At 39.5% G+C, this 22,519-nt stretch overlaps 1 protein-coding gene across 5 annotated transcripts in view; it reads right to left on the reverse strand.

The window, feature by feature from the left end:
- Nucleotides 1-7,259: 7,259 nt before the first annotated feature.
- The window catches only part of thrb (thyroid hormone receptor beta), a 104,281-nt gene continuing 89,021 nt past the window's right edge, over nt 7,260-22,519 (reverse strand). Inside the window, exons 1-8 of one of the 5 annotated variants that reach the window (XM_020090786.2) lie at nt 16,105-16,795; nt 15,225-15,325; nt 14,980-15,127; nt 14,225-14,430; nt 12,985-13,011; nt 12,559-12,705; nt 11,760-12,018; nt 8,067-10,693 (exon numbers count right to left, since the gene is read on the reverse strand). In XM_020090786.2, the coding sequence (XP_019946345.1) occupies nt 10,452-10,693; nt 11,760-12,018; nt 12,559-12,705; nt 12,985-13,011; nt 14,225-14,430; nt 14,980-15,127; nt 15,225-15,325; nt 16,105-16,438 (1,464 nt within the window). In that variant the 5' untranslated portion in view covers nt 16,439-16,795 and the 3' untranslated portion in view covers nt 8,067-10,451. Of the gene's footprint in view, nt 10,694-11,759; nt 12,019-12,558; nt 12,706-12,984; nt 13,072-14,224; nt 14,431-14,979; nt 15,128-15,224; nt 15,326-16,104; nt 16,796-22,519 lie in introns of those variants that run through there. The other 4 variants (XM_020090785.2, XM_069516244.1, XM_069516242.1 and 1 more) reach the window with 4 other exon arrangements.

Genomic DNA, 22,519 nt, shown 5'->3' on the forward strand with positions numbered 1-22,519 from the left:
CTAAATGTTGGGGTGGATCAGGGGGTGGATTCAGGATTCTGTTTCAATTTCTTTAACATTGTGAAATAGGCAGTTTTTAACATTTTCACTTATTTCTCAGGGAATAATTCATGGATCTTGATGGGAAAAAAATCTGGCATGTTCAAGGAACTGATATCTAAAAATCTATTGATTTGTCCAAAACTCAACTGCCAGGCTTTTGACCAGATTTAGGAAACATGATCACTCCTGTCTCAGCATCTTTACACTGGCTCCCTGTATGTTTTAGAATCGATTTTAAGATTTTACTGATCACTTTGAAGGCCCTTCATGGCCCCGCTCCCTGCTACATCGCTGACCTTTTAGTATCATACACACCAGAACGCACATTGAGCTCCTCTGTTGTCTGCTCCAGAGGCCCGGCGAAAAACGAGGTCACAGTGACATTTGAACCTTGACCACTACAATGTTATCAATTCATCCAAATTCGTTCCTGAGATTCACAGGAGTGGGACAGGAGGTCCACCTGAAAACATAGTGTTCACACAGCTGTTGCCAGAGTCAAACTGCTTTTATGTGATCACATCACAATAAATCTGATTCTGATGGAGTGCAGAGTGTCAGTAGACCATGCTTCAGATATGGATGTTGCTGCAGTGGATGTGTACAGTGGGGTCACTCATTATTAGTGTCACCAACTCAGCTCAGTGTCCAACCAAACATGGAACATGTTCAATATCTCTGCAACATGCAGCATGGAGACGTCACAGTGAAGCTGACCGTTGTTGTTGTTTTATCCAATGTGCATTCTTGACTTAGAGCCGTTTGAGAGGTTGCAATGACTTTGACCTTTGGTTAAATGGTCTGTGTTTATACAGTCTTGACACTGTTTCAGTGCAGTTGTGCCGTCCACACACTAATTCATACAGTGCATCTATGAGCAGCACTTTCTCTATCACTCACGCACTGTCAGCACAGCAGTCAGGGGCAATTTGGGGTTCAGTGACCACCAACCTTCTGATTAGTGGATGAACCCTTTTTACCTCCTGAGCCACAATTCTAATCAGCTTTGCCATTATTGCCAGATGTAATGAAACTGTTAATGTTTCTGTTACTGTTTTTGATTGGCAGGTTTTGGCTCCTGAGTGATCCCTGTGACTGTGGAGTATAGAAGCTGACGTCTTGTTTCCTGGACCTACACATTTATCAGTAATGACCTTTCCATTATTCCCCTCCAACCACACAGATACAAGACACAATAATATTACACACAATTCAATCAATCAATTTCTATAGCCCATATTCACATATCACAATTTGTCTCATATGGCTTTAACAGGCTGTGACATCCTCTGCTCTTAACTCTCAACAAGAGGAAGGAAAAACTACCAACAACCCTTTTAACAGGGAAAAAAGAACGTAGAGACCTCAGAGAGAGCCACATGTGAGGGATCCCTCTCCCAGGATGGACAGAAGTGCAATAGATGTCATGTTTAACAGAGCACATCAATAAAACAACAATATTTACACCATTGATGCTAAAAGACAGTGTCTAATATAAATGCAAAGGTCGATAAATGTCTAAAGAATTTATACCAAAGAAAAGCTCTGGCAGAGATGAAGGGATCAGCAATAAGTAGATATATTATATAATCTAAGCATCTAGTTGTATTCATCATCCACGATCACAATGTTCATGATCCCAGACCTGCACAAGGACACTGGTGAGTTCTGTTGTAATTACTCGACCAAGTCTAAACCTTTGACATGGTCTGTATCTATGTTTTGTTGAATGTATTATAATTATAATGACAGTGACAATAATTACCTGGTGATTTATATACGGAGAAAAAAAAGACTGAATCTTCAGCTCATCGCTCTGCAAAGCCTCAGTTGGTTTGGAAGCAGATGTACAAAGAGGTTGTTGTGCTGTCAGCAGCCACAGCTCGTCATGAGTGGGACTGTGGCAGTGTCACTATCTATCAGCAGGTGGCAACAAAGCAGCTTCCACTCTGTGTGTCCGCTCGCCGCCCCTCCCTGCAGCTCACACACTAGTGCAAGAATCAAAGTCTAACGTTGACATTCTCATATTTCAGCTAATAGAGTAATTATGGCCTTCAAGTCAAGATCAATATTGGAGCTACATTAGTGAACACAGAGACACTGCTACAAGAGAGCCTGTCTGTGTTGACAGCGTTTTGGTCACATCTGAACACAGAATCTTTTCCCTCAGACTTTGCCTATAAAACTAAACCCTCAGTTCATTTTTAACAGGTGGACCTGACCGAGTTTCTGAATATTGAAGAGATGTATAAGAGTGGTATTAAAATGCAGTTTTTTCCAATTAAAATTAAATCTGCAAGACAATAACCTGCAAAATGTGAAAGAGTGTGAACACTGGCCACACTCATCATTAAGAATTTCAGAGAATCATTTAGAATTACAGGGAATAACTCCTCCAGGCACCGATTTATGTGTTCTTTCACAAATAGCATGCAAGAAGTCATTAAAAAATGAGAAAGATAGAAAAATAAAGGTTCTGTCCAAACATAAGTCTGGGTATTCAGCTCGGGATCAAGATGAATCAGTTTGTTCAGTAATTCTGAACAATGAGTGAGAATAAATAACCTCTGTGTTACGTTTGATCCGACCTGACCTGTTGATCAGCAATATGTCTGTCCATGGTAAATTCAAGTATGCTGATTTACATCCAGACCTGATTTCTGTAGTTTTCCTTTTTGTGCCTAACAACAGTCTTCAAATGATCTCACTGTTCATATCCATTTGTTCTTCAAACATCTTAAACTCCATCCCGTGCGTGCACAAGTCTTCATGCTGCAGGGCCTTTTCCCACCATGCCCCTTTCTTCTGAAATACTCTCACTGCTGCCATCAGACGGTGACGAAACCTTTAAATCCAAATAGAAATCTTTTTACCTCCATGACATTCAATCCTTCAATCTTCTCCCACTTAACAGCAGTAAAACAGAGCTGCTGGCTGTGGCTCCCAACGGCCTCCTCCAGAGGGCAGGTGACGTCCCTCTCACTGTGGAAGTCTGTACCATCTGCCCATCCTCTGAAGGAACCAGGGCGTTATTCTGAACCCTCATCCCAACGAAGCCCCACATCACCCAGCCCCTCATCCATCCAGTGGCTGCCAGTTAAATCCCGGCTCACCTACAAACTCCTGCTCCTTGCTCTGCGGTATGTATCTGGCCTACTTCGACTCTACACCCCGTCCAGGAATCTGCGATACTTTGACCGGAGTCTGCTCACCATCCCCAACACCAGACTGCATCCTTATGGAGACAGAGCTTTTAGTGTGGTCTTGACAATAGAGATCCACAATGCCACATCCCCCTGGAAATTCAAAAAAACTATTCAAATCCTATCTTTTTAAAAATGCATATGACCTGGTCTGTCCTTGTCACCTTAAATATGTCCTTCTCTCTCAAATAGAAAGGAGCCATAGAAGTACAGCTATAAGTGATTATTATTATCTTTCATCTTAACTTTCAGTTAATTGTTGATACTTACCTGCAGCATGTCGATCTCAGTCTCAAAGAATCTATCAAACCTACAGAATCTGTTTAGTCCTGCAGATGAGATTTCTATACACTTACTGCATCAGTTTGTTTGCTGAGCGTCCAAGCTGTCAGCCTCTCTCTCTCTCTTCCCTGGCTGTTGATTCCTTGCTCCAGACGGTTTGGATCTGGATCTTCATCCTCCAGCAGACACAGCCTGTCCCTCTCTCCGCTCGTGTTTGTCCCTTCATCTATTTATGTAAACGTTGAGCTTGTCTCATGTGTGTTTCTGCTGCCTGTTCATGTTCTGGTTCTCCACGCCAGAGAGGAGGTCGTTCATGGCTCTGGTTCGACTGCACCTTGAAATTCTCAATGTTTCAATCTATAGTCATTCATTCTTTTCAGTCTCATCGACCCATTTACAGACACATTCATCAAAGCACTTTTTCTATCACACATCATTCACACACTATTGGTACAGCCAGAGGGTGCGATTTGGTGTTCATTGTCTTGCTCAAGGACACCTCGGAATGCAGACTGGAGAACCTGGGGATCAAACTACTGACCTTGTGGTTAGTGGACGACCCTCTCTACCTCCTGAGCCACAGCCACGCCATGAGTCAAAGGACAAACGACGTCAAAAGCAAGTCTGGTAACATAATGGACACGATGCACAGTGAGAAACAGGGTGTTACTTTCATCCTGAGCGAAAAATAAAGTCATGCAGAGCAATAACACTTCAGTGCAGGATAGGACAAGAGAAATCTGGTTAGAAAAAAAAAAAAAAATAGATTACATTTAAGAACACTATGACAGTCAAAATACAAAGTATGAAAATACCCCGAAAATGAAATTACAAGAGAAGCAGAAACACAACCAAGTTCTCTCAAAACCATCTTTATTCTCAAGAGCCAATTCACATTAGCTGCATCATCCTCAACCATGAGCAACTCATTTCACCTTCAAGTCCTCCGCTCATGTCGAAGCAACGTCCACAGCTGGACAGTGCAGTACTGGACCACATTTCCAGTAAAATGCAGAGTGCAAGACAGCAAATTAGAAACAGAACCTTGTGCATCTCGTGGTTTGAGTCCACAGATTCACTCCTGCGCCTCCACACACTGAATCCCTCCCTTCTGCGACGGTTTTCCTGTACGTGTTGAACAGATGAGTTGAACAAGAAGACACTAATACACACAAGGAGAGAAATCTGTGTCGACGGTGGATGACTTTTTTTTCTTTCTGATGCTGGTTACACTTTGACCAAGAAGTTGTCATCAGCTGTGTTCGTGTGGAGCTGTGCTGCTTTGTACTGACAGTGAAGTCAAGACACAGACATTTTTTTTTTAATCGTAGAACTAATGCTGCACTAATTTAAGTGTTTGATTTTTTTTCCATGATTCATATCATCTTGCTCATAATTCTTTTGTAGATGTGGACATGGATTTGAGAGCAAGATGCCATTTTTTTTTTAAGTCTATGCAAAACAGTATGTTCATATTATGCTAACATCTGTAAAAAAAAAATCTGCAGTCTGAAAATATACATCCTTTTTCCTTTGTACTGTAAAATAGCTTTTCTATGGTGCAACTCTTGTTATAGGTTTATAACTGAGTAACATTAAGAGTAACAATTCGTGGGAGCGATAAGAGCGTACTGGCACCTCCTCAGGATCAGTAAACATTTAACGAACCAGCAGTCAGTGTTGACTATGTTTCCATGCACCAACAGCCCCTGTGAATATGATCATTCAAGTAATGATGTGACATTCGTGCAATTTTAAACTGTTTAAGGGGCCATTCATTCAGTTTGTACTCAGTTTGTACAAAACACACATCACATTTGTGTGTACACGTAGAGTACGTTTCGTACTGTTTCCACTGATCTTTGTTTGGATTTGAGTTAAAGCTGCACTAATTGCATTTGATTAATTCTTATTCGAACACGGAGTCGAAGGACAACCGGGTCACACGCAGTGTCGAACCCACAGGGAAGTATCACGTGTCCAATCAACTGTACTGAACATTTTAGCACCTTTCAGCCCGTTGTTTCGGTTTTATGGTCCACAGCTGTACTGCTGTGAGTCTGTCCTAAGACTTTCACACATACCTTGTTTAATCCAGACCTTCAGACTAAACTGACAGGTGTGAAAGGTGTCTCAGACCACAGTCCAGACCAACAGACCACAGTTGGTCTCAATGTTAAATGAACAATAGTTCAGTTTGTTTGCAGTATGAAAGCTTTCTTTTGTATGATTTGCACCAATTGCATGAAATTCAAACAATACAAAAAGAAAAAGAAGTGGAAGGGGCTCCCAGTATTGAGTACTAGGACTTTCATTGGGCGCATTTGGCCTAGTGTGGCGTACTGCACCTGAAGTTGGTGATGCTAGTACTACTACCATAAATATACTACAGCTCCAACAATGACGTTTTACAAATTTCTAACTGACAACACGTCAACGTCAAGGTATAGGCAGTCACAGCCCATGTAGGTGATGACGACATGACGTACATCTGTCACACAAAAGTCTTTTATCCGCTTCTTAAATTACAATGTGAAACCAGAACTGACCGGATCAAATCTAATGTGAATGTGAATGTTGGGTTTGGACCAAGGTCTGGACATTCAGGTGTGAAAATGCCGTTAAACCGGCGGCTGTTATCAGCTAAAAGCTCAGCTAACACTTCCGACCCAGCGACACACAGCAGACATCAAGATAGACAACGACAACGGAGGGTGAACAGGAGCAGAGCCGGTTAAGAGAAAGAGGTAATCAGGTCGGCAGACACACAAAGTGGTGCTGATTTTAGTGAGCATAGAAAATAGTTTATTAAACTGTAGCAACTCTATAAGGACACAATTTGTAAAACTAGTGAATTCAGCCTCTGCTGACTTAAAAAAACTTAAGCAATAAGATGAAATGTTGTGACTTTAGAACACTGCTGTAGCACCTGGCTTACTCCTTTGGAGTGGAGGTTAAACTAAAGTTTATCTCTTAAACTTGGTGAGTTCGACAGTGTGCAGTCAGGGAGATTAGTTCATGCTCTTACTTTTGATAAAACTTCAAGCTCTAACTCAAAGTTAAACTCTACACTTGATATTTATGTTCTAGAGCCACAAAGCAGTCTAATCTTTAAACATTAGTACTTGTGTATCTCCATTTTATACTCACTGCCCATAAGCAGGAAGGGAGAGAACTTGGTCACAGTAATCTTCTTGTCTGTACAAGTCTACTGAGGGAAAATGATCCACAAACCTTGATTCAGAAAAAAGCTTTAGAAAAGATGGATCGCTCTGTAAATATCAAAGAAATCGTGCGGAATATATGCGATGGTGAGCTGAAGGTTAAACGGCCGAGGGTGTTAAAGGGTTCAACAGTGATTGTTCCCATAAGCTGTGAAAGGCTGCGGCTAACTCAACATCAATATCCTTAAATGTTTATTGTGAAAAGTGACCACAGATAACTTTGACCAAAATCTACAGCTCGACATGTATTTAGTGTTTTACAGCTCACTGCTCTTGTTTACTCAGGATCTTTCCAGGTGCCTGATAAACCAACTGTGTGCGGACTGGTGAAGAAAGTTGAACATGCAGCAGCTGAAAAGTCGAAAAAATTTCAATCAGGAATTGGCGGAAATCAAACGCTGACGAGACTGAATATTGGACTCACATTTCCTCTGGTGGACACGAACACCCTTTGAATAAAAAAATAATTGTTTTGCCCCCTAGTGGCAAAAGAATCAATTAATGCAGCTTTAAAATTACTCACTTTTTATTTTGTGCAATTATCTTAGCTCTCATTGTGGCCTTTTACCTGTGCAGGGATCCAGAAACATTTACAGTCACTCAGGAACTTAACATTTTCGACCTCAGGAACATAGTTCCAGTTTTGGTTCCCAGGCCACAGTGTACATCCTCCAAAAAGGCCCCCCGCTCCTGAGGTAGTATGTGGTGCTAACAGTACTGTATGTCAGTGACAGGTCAAACACAATCATACAAACAGCACGGGTGTGTGTGTGTGTTTGTGTACATCTGTCAACCAGACTGCAAGCAGGCAAGCTACAGTTGGTGCCAGCATACTGGGGCTGAGCATGGGATTTTGTCGATGTTTAAAGAAAGTTATGCAGCCAAATTCCTGAGACTAGTCTAAAAAGTTTCACAAAAGAGGTAAGAGCGAGATAGCAGTGTTGTTACTAATGTAGAGCATTAAACATTAATGAAATAGTCAATTACAAAAGACCACTGGATGACAGTATCCTTTTCTCATTACATAAAAAAGTCTCAAACAATTGTTCATTTTAATCCATTTGACGTCTAATTTGTTAAATATACTGTCTATTTAGATTTTTACGGCTCTTCAGACGCAGTTGAAATACAACACAAATGTACTAAAGAGACTTTAAGGTCCTTTTATTTTGTTCCTGAGTTTAGCTCCTTGGACTGTTTGGTGGATAAAGGCCAGTTTACCAATCTAGTAACAAAATATCGGACTGATCAAATTCTGCAAATCAGTCTGTTATGGTTTAATAAGTCACTCCTGCTTGTAATAACTGACCAAATGTTTTCATTGATGTTTTTACTGGCAGGCTCAGAGTATCACATGAGTTGAACAGCACTGTGGAGGTGAGGGGTGCATGCAAACATAGTCAATGTTACTTTTCCAAATGGCCGTGGCTCAGCATGGCCCAGCCCGACCGGACTGACCGCCTGAGTCTGGGTGCCTGTTCCCCCATTCATCTCTCTCCCTCTGATTGTCTGTGCATTTATATTGAGTCTGTACAGTTTGCGAGGTGTGTGTGTGAGGTCCGGGTCATTCAAACACTGCAGCAAGTCTATTGCTTTGATAAAAAGGCATCACTTCACAGAAAAGAAAAAAAAAAGAAAAGAAACACATGCGGCTTTGAGGAGTATTGTGAAGCTTGAAAAAGCGAGATATACAAAGCAAATGTATTTTTTGTCACATTGCAAACAACAAGACCATTGAGAAGCGTTTAAAACGACAAAAAAAAGAGAACATATCGGCTAAAATAAAAAAACAACAGATAAAGCGCTACGTTTTCACAATCTCACTAGTTCCCTCAGTGTACCTTTGTGAAGATAAATCAGTTTTTGGGCCAGCCAACGTTCACTTGGCCTCCAAGTCCCACTGTTTGGTCACAGTGGTGGGGTCTGACCTATGTGTTAATGTAGGCACATGCATGTGTGCATATACATGTATGTGCATGTGTGTGAAAGGTATACTGTGAGTATGTGTGCGTGTTTGAGTGTTAGTGTATATGCATGCCATCATAAGAGGGTGGTTGGCTGTTATGCGAACAGTTAATGTTTGTCTCTGCACAAAGATAACAATACAGTTCAATCAGCCATTTTCCCAACCCACCATAGCACCATGACGTCACTGTTTAAACATACAGCCTCCCGTGTGCAGGGAGTCGGACTATAATAAAAGAAAACTAAAGAAAAATGGCTGAAATCGTTGTGTGACTAGTGAGCTGCGCTGAAACACTTCGAACTCAAAGCTGTGAGTGGAACGAGTCTGTGAGCGGCGCGCGCTAACTCGCAGGGCAAATCAAGTGCTGGAGTCGCAATGACGACCCAAGCAGGGATTCAATACGGAGGGCATCATTCACTTGGTTTTGGCACAGCATGTGGCATTGTTACACACAAACAAACCGAATACAACATGATTGTCTTTTTATGACATCAGTGTCATTGTGTGCTTTAGTTAGTCCTGACCAGTTTGTGGTGACGATGACCAGGCTCATTGTTAATGCTACCGCTGCATTCCTCTCGATGTCGCAAGTCTGGATGGAGAGTATGTGTGTTTCATGGTCCACTCTGTAAAAATAAAGGCAACAGACACGGACACAAGACTTTCTTCACTCAAACGCCGATAGGACACAAAATTTAGAGCCATGGAATAAGAGAAACTAGCGCCCTGCTGTACGTCTGTCATTCAGAGTGCTGGCTTATGAAGCAGTTGTTACTAACTGTTATTATTATGGATGAATCTACTGTGTATTTTCTTGATGATTTATTTAATCATGTGGTTTATACAATTTCCATGATGTTGAGATAATGTCACCAGATTGATGAGTTTGTCTGAGAAACACTCAGAATATTCAGCTTAATGTAAAACGAGCCTCACAGATAAACACTATTGTCCTTTGGCCCTAACAAGCTGACGTAGTGCAGAAGCTAATGTGGAACAGTGTTTGTTGCTATGTTTACTGTGTGACACTGAATACAATCGTCCCAGAAAAGCTCTGCTTTCGTCTTAAGCCGCAGTTCTGTTGCAAATAATCAGATTTTTCCCGACATCTCTGAAATGCTGCATGACGGCGTTAACATTGCGATGAAAGGTAACGCAGAGACGTACCCAGGCCCGTGGAGCTGCTGTCCATTAGAGTGAGTGAGTGATGCCGTTAACGTGTCGTGTCATAGTTTTATAGCGAGTAGATGACAAGCTACAGGACGATTAAAATATCAACCAACAAATGGATCCAATAAAGTCGAGCAGGCAGGCAAGGGGGGGGGTTTGTATGTCCGGTGAGCAGCCATTTTGAAATTTTCAACATAAAGGAAGGAAAATACAACATTTGCATGGTTTCTAATGAATAAACAAGCGTCGATAAAATCACCATTATGCCAACTGTACAATCATCAACACATATTCGAGGTGAGAAGTTATATCCACAAAAATAACAACAACAGAACAAACAAAAAAAAATGTACCCGCACTGTAAGGAATGGTTCCATCCAAAACTAGACCAGAGAGCTACTCCTAACTTATGGAATGAAGTGACACTCAGTAGTGCTAATATAAAGTTCAATGTGACGGCCATTCTGCTGGTTCCACCCCTGAGACCACCAGGGTGCCCAGGCGCTGACGGATGCACACGCACACACACACACAGACACACACGCATTCACTTGAATCCATTGGTCAGTCCTCGAAGACCTCCAGGAAGAGAGGAGGGAATAGCTCGGTGGGACACTCCACTTTCATGTGGAGGAATCGGCTGGCGTGGCAGGCGCCGATCATCCGCAGGTCCGTCACCTTCATTAGCAGCTTGGGCCAGAAATGTGCCAATTTGTGTTTGCGGTAGTTGATGTAATGTTCAAAGGCCAGCAGGAACTCCTCTTGGCAGCGTTCGATCCGCTCCACACTACTCAGGCCTGGCCGATCTGAAGGCAGAAGGAACGTTAATGTTACTAGTAAAAATACAACAGGGATTTAAAGCTTCAGTGTGTAAGATTTAGGGGGAAGGGATCAATTGGCATTGAAATTTAATATTAAATAATCCTATTGATATTTTCATTAGTGTGTTTCATCTAAATTATATGAATTGTTGTTTTCTTTAACCTAGAATCGACCTTTTATATTTAAATACTTAATATTTAAAGTCTCTACGTGGGCCGCCATGTTTTTCACAGTATTTCAAACTGGACAAACTGAATCCTTTTGAGTTTTTATGACAACTGACAACATGTTCTCTTTAATGTTTGAAAGGGGATAGTGAGGTGAGGAGTGTTCAGCTGCAACATGCAACCTCACCACTAGATGTCACTATATTCGACACACTGAACCTTTAAGGTAAAACTTTCATAAGGGGACTGTTTGGCTTTGTGTCGCTGTACTTATTTTATATGGATAATATTCTCTACATTTTTATCCTGACATTCAGTGGTAGGCTTTTCTGGTATAAATAGAAATAGCAGATTATTGTATGGAGTGTCAAAGCAGGAACACTGGTTTTAGAAGCAGAAAACACTATTGATTAAACCTCCGCTGTAAGTGTGTCAGAAGGCAAAGCAGATGGGCAGGTTAACCCCATGTCATGTCTACATGCACAACACACAGCAGAACAATATTGATCTCCAATGAGATGCAGAGCGTCACACAGAGAAATGGTGATGGGGGCAAAACCAAATAAGAGTAGCTGAACAAAGCTCCATGCAATGATTAGGGTGATTAATTGATTGAATGCTGGGATAAGTGACCATTGTGATTTACAGACAGATCCTGATTCCTTTGTTCCTGCTCTTTTCGTTTGTAAATGTATATATAAATGATAAATTATGTCTTTCAAAGTCTCTAATGCAGTTTTAATGCTTTCCTCAAAAAGATAGATTCTGGTCTGGTAACTATTGTCCCGAATTAAAAATGGTCTGCTGTAAAATAAGGGATATTTTAAAAATTAAAATAAGAATAAAAATGTATTCATGTGTGTAAACAGAGTCCATTGCTCACCGGATGAAAGCAGGATGACCGCCTGTAGAAGAGCCACCTCTGAGTCGTCCAAGTTAAAGGAGGACAGCGACACGCCAAGGTCGAAGATGGCATCTGAGACGACACCCAGGCCTCCGTTCTTAAGCTGACCCCGCGTGACCGCCATCTCCCCGTTCAACGTGAGAGTCTCGCTCTCCGGATCGTAGCGAACAGCAGCTCGCAGCGACATGATCTCCATGCAACAGCCTTTCAACAGGATGATCTGGTCTTCACAAGGCAACTGAGCATAAGGAGACAGAAAAGCACTGTTATTGGCAGGATGTGCATTCACACATTTATTTTAGTTTTGTCACTTTAAAACTGGAAAATTCACAATTATATGAAAACAAAACAATGTGGAAAGCTAATTGTTTGACAGTCATTTTTTAATAAGTAACTATATCAAGGTAAGTAAGTAACTATATACAAATTAAATAAATATTAATAAACACTAAAGTGAAATCTCATGTTTATCATGTATTAGTCTTAATTCAATATTACACCTAAGATATTTAATCTATGTACTATTTTTATATAGACACATAACATTAATAAAAAAATATGTTAATTAAAGATTCATGATGTATCTATGTACTGAATGTATTATTCTGTAGTTAGTGGTGTCTGGCAATCAGACCATGAATCTATTGTGACACATTATTGGCTTTACTGTAGAAACTCCAACAGGTGTCAACCACTTGGGGGGGAGGACGACACGGGACGAGACGGGACGGGACACACTATGTTCTCGAAGCCTTGTTTAATAAGCAGCGACACTTACCTCACAAAACATAGGCAGTTTTTTGGCAAAGTCCACCACTCGGGTTATGGCAGGGGTGATAATTTTTGTAAACTGACTGAAGGCTTCTATATCCACTTTGTTTCCTTCAGGTGTATTTGCCATGGACGCTTGACCAATTTCCTCAGGCTGAAAAGGAAAGAAGGGAGCGTCAGTGTCTGAACAGCCTCCATGTTTGTAAAAATTCAACAGCATTTATCAAACCTAGCAGCGAGAATATAATAGGAGGAGTATAAACCATGTAGATGTAAATGGGCATGTTTAAACAAAGACATGTTTTCATACAATGTATTCAAATGTGTTAAACATTGTAAGTAAATGCTGGGGGTGAGACTACACACTGTATCAGGCTCCATTTGTTAGCCAGTATATCATTTTTAATATGGATGTTTGTCTGCTGTGTCTCACCTTATCTTCCTTCACCCCCGCTGCACTCTGGTCAGAAGTATAGAATAAATTACATGTTATTTCATTAAGAAGCATAGCTTCCTCGACCTGTTGGATAATCAACAGGAATCGTGAAGTTTCAATGAAGAATCCGTGTCAAGCCAACTAAAAAGAAGACATGTTAAACTGAAAACAGATGAAAGAGTGTGCAGATAGAGAACAGTGGAGGACAGAAATCCAAGATGGGTTTCTATGGCCAAAATCAGGAGGACCACAACTCGGAAACACCCAAACGACTGTGCACGATGCTGAATTTTGTGACGATGGCTTACGTGCCTTAAATCGGCCAAAACCTCAATCAGGTTTGTTTTTTTTCATTTCTAAAGTAGTGATTGGTGCTTTACAGTTCAATACCATCATGTAATGTGATTTAAGCGTGAAAGTAACTGAATATGAAAAACTATTCCCGTCTCAAGAGTGGTTAGGAAAAATATCCTCTCATTCAAGCTGCTCAGAGCAGACATGAGGCGGGCAAAAGGTCAGAACAGGAATGGCTGAGATCATTGTGATACATTTTCAAAATAAAACACACCGTGCAGACTCAAAATTGGTCACGGATTTTTCACTGCAGATGACGAGAGATATAAAAAAAAACAACCAACAGAACAAAATATTAAAAAAAAGGAACGGGCAGCAGACGCTCTGAAACGCTCCTGGTGGGTTATGAGTGTTTCCTCTGATGCTGCCATAGAAACCCAATGTAAAGTCAGCAGCTGACAGACTTTCAATCTGGACAGAGCGATTAAATTTCACAGAAAAGAATAAAAATTAGTCAAATAAACAAAAATATTAGGTGAGAAATTGAAAAGCTGAAGACAGAAAGAAAGAAAAGTGAAACTGCACGAAAAAAGCAAGTTATTAGTATCAGCAATCAACGATCATCGCATGGGAAGACATAAAAAAACACAAGAATAATATGTTCCATTATAAATAAGTGCAGAAGCGTTGAGAACACACTTTTCTCCATCGTCCAGCTAATTCTCCCCACTCTACAAGGAGATACAAAAAAACACATGGATATATTAACACAGGGATCAGTGGAACAGTGGTGGAGGCGGAGGAGACAGGGAGATGACTTGGAAGGGGTCTGAGAGGGGTGGGAGGCGAAGGTAGGGGGGGGAGGTGGACTGGATAAGGCAGGGTAATCGATACAATGAAGCCTGTGGTCAGAAAGGAGGGAGGGAGGAGGACGATGTCTCACCAGGAATTTCCGCTTCTGCTTCCAGTGGTTGCCCTGTGCATTCGTGGCCATATGGGCCTCAGTCACCATGCGGATGAGGTCCCACTCCTCCTGGGTGGGCTCCAGTCGGTCCCACACCGTCTTCTGCAGTTCCTCCTTTCGACGGCGCTCCCGGTTCTCCTCGATTAGCTTCCGCTTGGCCAACCGCTTGCTGTCGTCCAACACCACTGGGGTGGAAGGAGGGGAGGCACAGGAGAAAAAGAGAGACAATGAGAGGGGACAGCAATGGAAGGAGGGAGAAGGAGGCCAAAGCATGGCCGCACCGGAAATATAAATTGGGCAGAAATTAACTGCATTTGGTTTGGGTGCATTTAACCAGTGATTAAAAAAATTTACACAATTTAAGTGACACATTTGTCACTTAAAAGTGATGCTCCACCCAAAAGTCTATATTTGAAATATCAAACAGTCTCTACAAGCTTGGAATGAAGCTGATATGTAAACGTCCAGAGAAACTACCTAAATCACCGTTACAATTATTTTTTTAATTTTGTCTATAAAATGTCAGAAATGTGATTAACCCAATTTTTTCATAACTATTAATTGTTTTTCAAAAATCCTTTCCTTGGCCATAATTAGGTAAAATGCAAATCTGCAGGTTTGATGTTCCACATTATGAGAAAGAAAGAAACAACGAAGCACACAAAACATTAAGAAGCAGACACTGCAACATTAATTTGACTCAAGAACCATTCGACTGAGCTCTTGAAACTTACAGTCCGTCGCCATTCCCACCGCAATGCACTTCTTGAAGCGGCATTCCTGGCACTGATTTCTGGTCACTTTGTCGATGACACACTTCCCCTCGTACTTGCAGGCATATGTCGGGTTCAGATTCTTCTGGATCGTCCGCCTGAAGAAACCCTAGAAAAGCAGACGGTCAGATGCTCAGAGCGGTTTCCAAACGATGACTGAGTGAATGAAGCTGCTGCTACGATTCACTGAGGCTCGCTGGCGTTACCTTACAACCTTCACAGGTAATGCAGCGATAGTGGTAGCCTGTGGCTTTGTCCCCGCACACTACACATAGCTCATCCTTGTCCAGGTAACTTGGTATGTACCCTGGAGAGAAGAACAGACCGTCAGTATTAGATTTGATTGAAAATAATAATAGTCTAAATTACTGTGGCTGGGTTGTAGCATATACTCAGACGTTCAACCAGATTTTAAACATGTTAACTTCACATTAAACAGTTAATTAAGAAGTTATAATGATAAAGACTTCATGGTTTATCATTTTAATAATTTTATTTCAACGTATTAGTAAAGTCACATTGACAGACTGAGTCACTGACGCTCCAAATTTGAACAGCACTGATTTCCACCTGTAGCACTGTTGCTTCCAGATGTCCCACTGAGTTAACACCTGGCCCACATTCGGGATTCATCTTAATGAGATCAGTGCTTTGACCTCTGAGGTTAAGAAACTGATCAATACTTTTTTGGGGGTTTGCGAAGAAAGCAATAATTCATCCCTCATCGGCCTTCTGTTGCCTCTGCATCAATCAATAAGGAACCCCCAGCTGCCTGAAAACTCCAACCATCAGATGCAACAAGTCCCGCTCACAGATTTGCAACCACATGATGCTCTTAGTCTTGGATTTACGCTCATTGGACCTAAATTGAAAATGCCAGACATCATTGATTCATCGATTAAGGAGGAGTCTTCTAAAACTATTTCAGGGAATAACAAAGACACATGGAACCCAACATCGAGAGACCATATAACAAAGGAAGCAATTCAATCTATAATTCATGACTGAAAACCTGAGAGTTCATAAAAACACTTTTTGCCGACAGAAAATCTCTCGTTCTCAAACAATCACGATCGGACGTCATACCTTTTCTGCCCTGCAGCCACTGTAGGTGTGAGAAGTCAGGTTTGATCTCAGGAAAATACTCAGGCTGATGGTGGAAGTGACTAAGAGGGATCTCCATGTTGCAATACTCGTTCTTAAAAGCCGGAGGACTACCAGCGTAAGAGCAAGAGTAGTGCTGGCTGGGCAGCCAAGCCTGCTCCATGCAGGGCGGATGGTGCAGGGGCTGGGTCTCACAGTGGCCATACCCGGGCCCCTCACCTGAGTACATGCAGTGTTCCCCACTGCCCTGCATCGTGTAGCCTCCCATGCCAACATGAGGCATCTCATACATGTCTGGTATGCAGTAGTTCATCATGGAGAGCCACCGAAGAGTTCTGGGTTAAATCCTTTCTCAAAAAAAAATGGCTCAGATGTAGAGCATCAAGCCACGTGACTGACAGTTAGAACTTGCGGTCTAAAAAAAATCCTGTAAAAGTTTACTCTACATAGACGCACAAACATTTTGGAATCCAAAGACCACGGAGGACACCTAGCAACTGTCCCACCTGCCACCATCCGGCTGAATTGAGAAGCAGAGATTTATGACGACATAGAGCTCTAATCTCGTGCTCCACAAATCCTAGATGTGCCGCAGACACCGGTGATGTCACAGATTAAGATTTAGTGGGTTGTAATAACATGAACCTGAAGTGGGAGAACAATTCCTTGGAAAGCAAAGTTCCAAAAAAAAAACACTTGAAGAGATGAAAAATGAGTAATGATACTTATCATATAATGTAACAATCATCAGTTTGCTTACCGCAGGTATCTTTCCTATCCTAACCCCCTAACCCTTAACCTTTGTCAATAAACCCCTGTGCTTATCCTGTTGGTATTTCAAACAGAATCCGTAAACAAGCTTGCTTAGATCACTATTTAGTGAACGTTATGACACTAAGAAGATTTTAAGGAGTTTGACACACACACATAACCCTGACTTCTTACAGTTAAGACTGTGATATATACGACACGGCAAAGCTAACGGACAGACAGAAAGTGGTGAAGACGGAACACTTGACTGCATTTTAAAATACAAATTCCTGAGGTGAAGTAAAGAACAATAACCAAAATAACTCAGCATTGAAGTTGAAACATTTTGACCACAATGTTTTCCTGAATTTTTTATTAAAATATATTAGATAAATATATCTTTTTAAACATGCATTTACTTTAAATTACATATTACGGGGTAATGACACTTTTCAGCCTAAAATGAGAAATTCTATAAATCGCGAAAAATCAATATTGTTTCCCCAAAATGTAAGACACGAGCAACGCATTGATTGACACATTGCATGATCTGTTTTAGATAATACAACGGCTCGACTCAGCCATATTGATTAGGCCTCCTGTTCTATAAAGATGGGATAAGCCTTATGGCGATGATGTCTATCTGTTGCGATTCATTATTATTTCTTCAATAATGTTACTGTTCTTTATAGTTCACAATAACAGGTTATTCTACAAAGTGATTCCTAGTGATGCTGCTGCTGCTGATGTAAACACAAACACACAGACACACGAGCAACCTTTAAGAATCCAAAAGGAAGCTCCTTGTACAGGTTGTTGTTTTAAGGTTATGAATTGATTTAAGGTTATTCATTTTACTGCAGAAATCATTGGAACAACAACAATCAAATTGATCTTGTATGTGAATATGTGATGTTTACTTTTACTTTTCATTCATAAGGGTACTTTCTCTGATATATTCAATTTATAGTGTTCTGTTAAAATTTAGAGCCAAATCATTAGATCTTAGAGTAATTCCTTCTGTAAAAATATGCTGTAGATTATTTTATGTAAAGCCCTATTGAGCAAATTTGTCACATTTCATTTCATTTAGCCTATTTTCAAAAAGACAAATTCAAGACCATTACAGCTCCACTTGAACGACCACACAGGACATTAACTATAATAAACAACACTACACTATACTACATACACTAAGCTACTCAATAAAAAGAGTCAGTTAAAACACGCCTTTTTAGTTTATAACTTTATAACTTTTAGTTTACAATATTTGTTAAACTCAATTTAATTCCCATTATTCTAATGAGTCCAGAAAATACATGATTTGGTGGCACTATTTAGTTTTCTATTCTGAGGCACACAGAGGGAGCTCCAAATTGATCACAGAAGAGGAAAATAATAAAATAAAATAAAGGACTATCTATACATAATTAATGATGCCCTTTAATAAAACTATTACATATAGTTACTAGCAGCAGTCTCTGATCCCATCTGCTATTTAAGAAAAACTTTAAATTTAAAACAAGACACAGAGGGTCTTTATGAGAATAAGAACTGTTTAATTCGTCTGTCGCTTCAATTCATGTCTAGAGACAGTTGTTAGGTTAAGATCTGATCACGCACACGTCTTTTATCTTCTTACTAAACTGTCGGACTAAGTACTAGAACGCAGTACGGAACGGAGGTGGGACACGGACATGGGGACATGTGAATGCACGAACACATGGTAAAGTCTGAGTAAAGTTGCGTGCAGTTTTGGCTTTAAAGTCCCTGCTGCTTGCACTGATCTGAACTCTCTGAATCTCAGTCAGTCTGCACGCTTGCAGTGCACGATCAATACCCTTGGCGTATATGGGATTATAAAGAAATACAGTTAATCAGGCCTCCGATGTACAATTGACACCAAACGTTGATGCATTTTGAAGTTTTGTTCAATATGATATTTGAATACATTGGAGTTCTTGGGGATGTTGGAGACTTGGAGGCATTAGAGTTAAAGCTGCTTCTTAGTTTTATCCTGTCACAGCAACTTTATACACGTGTCACATTTTTAATTAGTCTTCCACTTTTTTTCAAACAGCTAACCACTCAGAGGTTTGAAAACATGAACAGGGTATAAGTAAAATGGCATAGCCTGAATACTATAACTAACAAAACAGCTTTTTGACCAAAATACTTGCTTAAATAACTAAAATAAATCACTACGTGTGATTATATGTATTATCAATTATACCTTTTAATTTCACCATAACCTGGTATTATTCTCTTCTGCTTTGTTGCTCTTTTGTTAACAATTCGGAGCTCGGTGAATAATAAAATATATATCAACAATTATATCAAACAAAATTTGTTTTCTCAGGTCGGAGACGATCTGATTTGCCTTATTTATCCAGCATCATTTGCTGCCTGTTTAGGTCATATTCAACACAGCTTCTGATAATCCTGTAATACAGGTGGAAACCCAGAGACCACAAGCCAGAAAAAAGGATTACGTGTCCCGATATAATATGACACTTAAAGCGACTTAATACGTGTCACTTAACTTATGTTGAAGTGACAATTCTTTTTAATCTCATTAGATTTGGAGATCTGCATGACAGAGACACATTTATGTACCATGAAGCATGGATAGTTTTTGCAAGACGGTCCTGAATGATCTATCAAACAAAGTGCTACTGACTCGTGAAGCATTATGGGATAATCAAGCTAAATTTAAACCCTAGAATTCCATGGTTTCCAATTTGAGTTAAAATTAAGTCATTAATGAGACATACATCTGGCACTATGTAACGGTAAAAAACAACATATACATGTACATACAGTTTAAGTTATTAGGGCCACTTAAAAGGAAAACAAATATATGACATTTCAAGAATAAGTCCAAATATTAAAAGAATAAGTTGTAAATTTACAAGAATTAAGTTGAAATATTACGAGAATGAAGTTATAATTTAGAAAAGCCCTATAAATACAGATCATAGACCATTTTAGGCTTTGTGCCACGTTAGAGGGGGAATATCAGAAAAACAGACTCTCACCTGCGTTAAAATGAGGAATGTGGAGCAATTAATGAAGTTACACTTACGTATAATTTTTACAAATAACATCCTCTGCATGGGGAATTTCAACTTCTACCCTCTGGTCGAAGGTTTACAGTCCGTAGGGGTAAAACAAAACGCTACAGAAATAGAGTTGTTCCAGCTGCAATTATTTACTTGAACAGGTTATAGCCAAATTTGCACAATTGCCCTTATCTAGTTTTCCAGAAGCATTTTAGCCCTTTTTGTCAAGGTTTTTGTGATCTTGTCTTCAGTCAGTGTGTTATAGATTTGTACTGTTTTAGATGGATACCTTCTCTTTTATCGCTGCAACACAAATCTACCTACGGGTACAAATAAAGATACCTTACCTAACCTAACCTTACTGTACAATCAGCACCAAATTATTGCATCCACATAAGTATCAGGACTTTGAAAAGATTGTAAGAGAAACTGAATATTATAGAGAAAGAAATCATGTGGAGGAAGTTCCCTCTTCTGTGGAGGAGGAAGTGTTTGGTGGTGGTTGAGTACAAGGTATCGTTGGTTACACCTGTGTGCTGGTCAAAGGGGTTTTGTACGAAGAAGACGGTTCAAGATTTTGGATCCAATTTTGTCTCAAATATGACTATATTCTCGTTATTTTGCGATTTAATTCTCATAAAGTTATGACATTATTCCTGAAATCTCAGAATGATTTTACTATATAATATATATGATATATTTAAGAATGGTCTTGCCTAACCCTGAGTACTCAGCCTTTCACATGCTGTCAAAAGCTTGTCCGAGTTAAACTAACTGCTAGTATTGTTATTATTTATTCATAATGTGAATATTGACAGACTTCTATATCAAGCAGCTCATTTTTAGGTATGCACTAACATTTACAGCATAAAATTAGCTATTTTCACAAATATACTGGTAGGGTTATTTTGATTTTTCTTTTTAATTTTGGTAAAAACATGTACGTTTGTTGTTGACAAAAATATCGGGTTCCTTTAATTTAGGAATAGTCTCCATGATAGATTGAGTGTCTAGATTACTACGGCACGCAGCCTTTACATTTAATTACTGACACTGATGATTATAAAACAGTAAATTCATATTAAGCGGAAACAATTCTTAAAATAATTTAAGAATTAACGTCAGTTTTCTTTTATTAAGCAATTGAATCAGTTGTGCAAAGTTAAATGATTAATATTAGTAGATTTTTCATGAGTGGAAAAACAGACACAATAATTATGCACATTGACCAGACTATGATTATGATTCTGAGCGGTCTCAAAATATATATTGTTTGATGATAAATACTCTATTGTTTATTCAATGCTAGCAGGGAAATTGCACAGAAGCAAGACAAACAAACACGGAAAAGAATTAACGTGACAATGTGGTAACGCTGAGCAGGAGAACAGTCCAACGCTCAGAGACAAAACAAGCGCTCGTGTCTGAATAAACTGTTAGAGTATTTCATGTTTTAGCATTTTTTCCATTTTCCTTTTTGCTATCTATACATTAATGTTTTATATTTTGCGACATGCTAAATTAAAGGTTTGCACAAAGGTCCCAAATAAAAGGGTAATAATAGGTACCTTGTTATTTGTCTATATCATATATACAAGTATATAATTCAATTGTTAATATTTGTTTATATTTTATATATTAGTTTAGAATTCATTGAAATAACAGAAAATATTCTACACTGAGATCGCATATGAAATGCCCTTTATCAGGATATGTTGTTCATATTATTATACACCCAGACATGTCTGTAACAACCACTGCAAATAGTTAAAAATGAGTATTCATAAAGATTGAATATGCTCAGGTAAAAAGCAGATCAAGTTGTTATAGTCAAATATGAATGTATACATATCATATTAACTGAATTACACATTTCATTCTGACACAGGTGAGTGTTAGAATCTGTACAAACGTTTGATTTGTTGTAAACCTTGAATCCTCAGACGATAAACGGTTGTTTCTGTTTAGTGAGGAGATCACTGCGTCTTATATTTCTCTAGGAAAAACAGTGACTTCGATTTTTAGCTTATCTAACAGATTTTCATAAAGGATTTCATTAAAAGCTTTTATTCTATTTTATCTCATTTCATTATATTTTTTGGGTGCTTGCTTATTATTAAGCACAAAAAATGAACCATGATGAACTAGAAATAATTGATTTCTATATAAAAGACAATAATCCAGAACAATCAATGTTGATGCATAATAATACTTTTTAGATTGTAATTCTTTCTCTGACTGCTGAGTTGTTTTAATCTGGAACATTTCTTTGACACCTCGCCATTGTCCTTGTTGTTGTAGCTGACTCCATCTGCGTCACTCTGCTCTCCAGCTCTAGCAAACCGATTACTGCCGTTTGTGGTAAAAACACTACAAATGATGCACAGCGGGACAATGTTGTCACAGACACGAGGTTTGAAGAGTTCAGCTCTCACTAGTGATGCACTGAATTATTTCACTTGTTTAAACTGTTATTCTTTTTACCTCATAATAATGACTGAATCATGGACATCAAGATTAAACATTTGTACTATTTCAGCGCAAACTTACAGAGTCAGAATCTGAAATCACAGTATACACTGACT

This window comes from Paralichthys olivaceus, chromosome 20 (genome assembly GCF_024713975.1).
Source record: "Paralichthys olivaceus isolate ysfri-2021 chromosome 20, ASM2471397v2, whole genome shotgun sequence".
In the NCBI taxonomy this organism is placed as follows: domain Eukaryota; kingdom Metazoa; phylum Chordata; class Actinopteri; order Pleuronectiformes; family Paralichthyidae; genus Paralichthys; species Paralichthys olivaceus.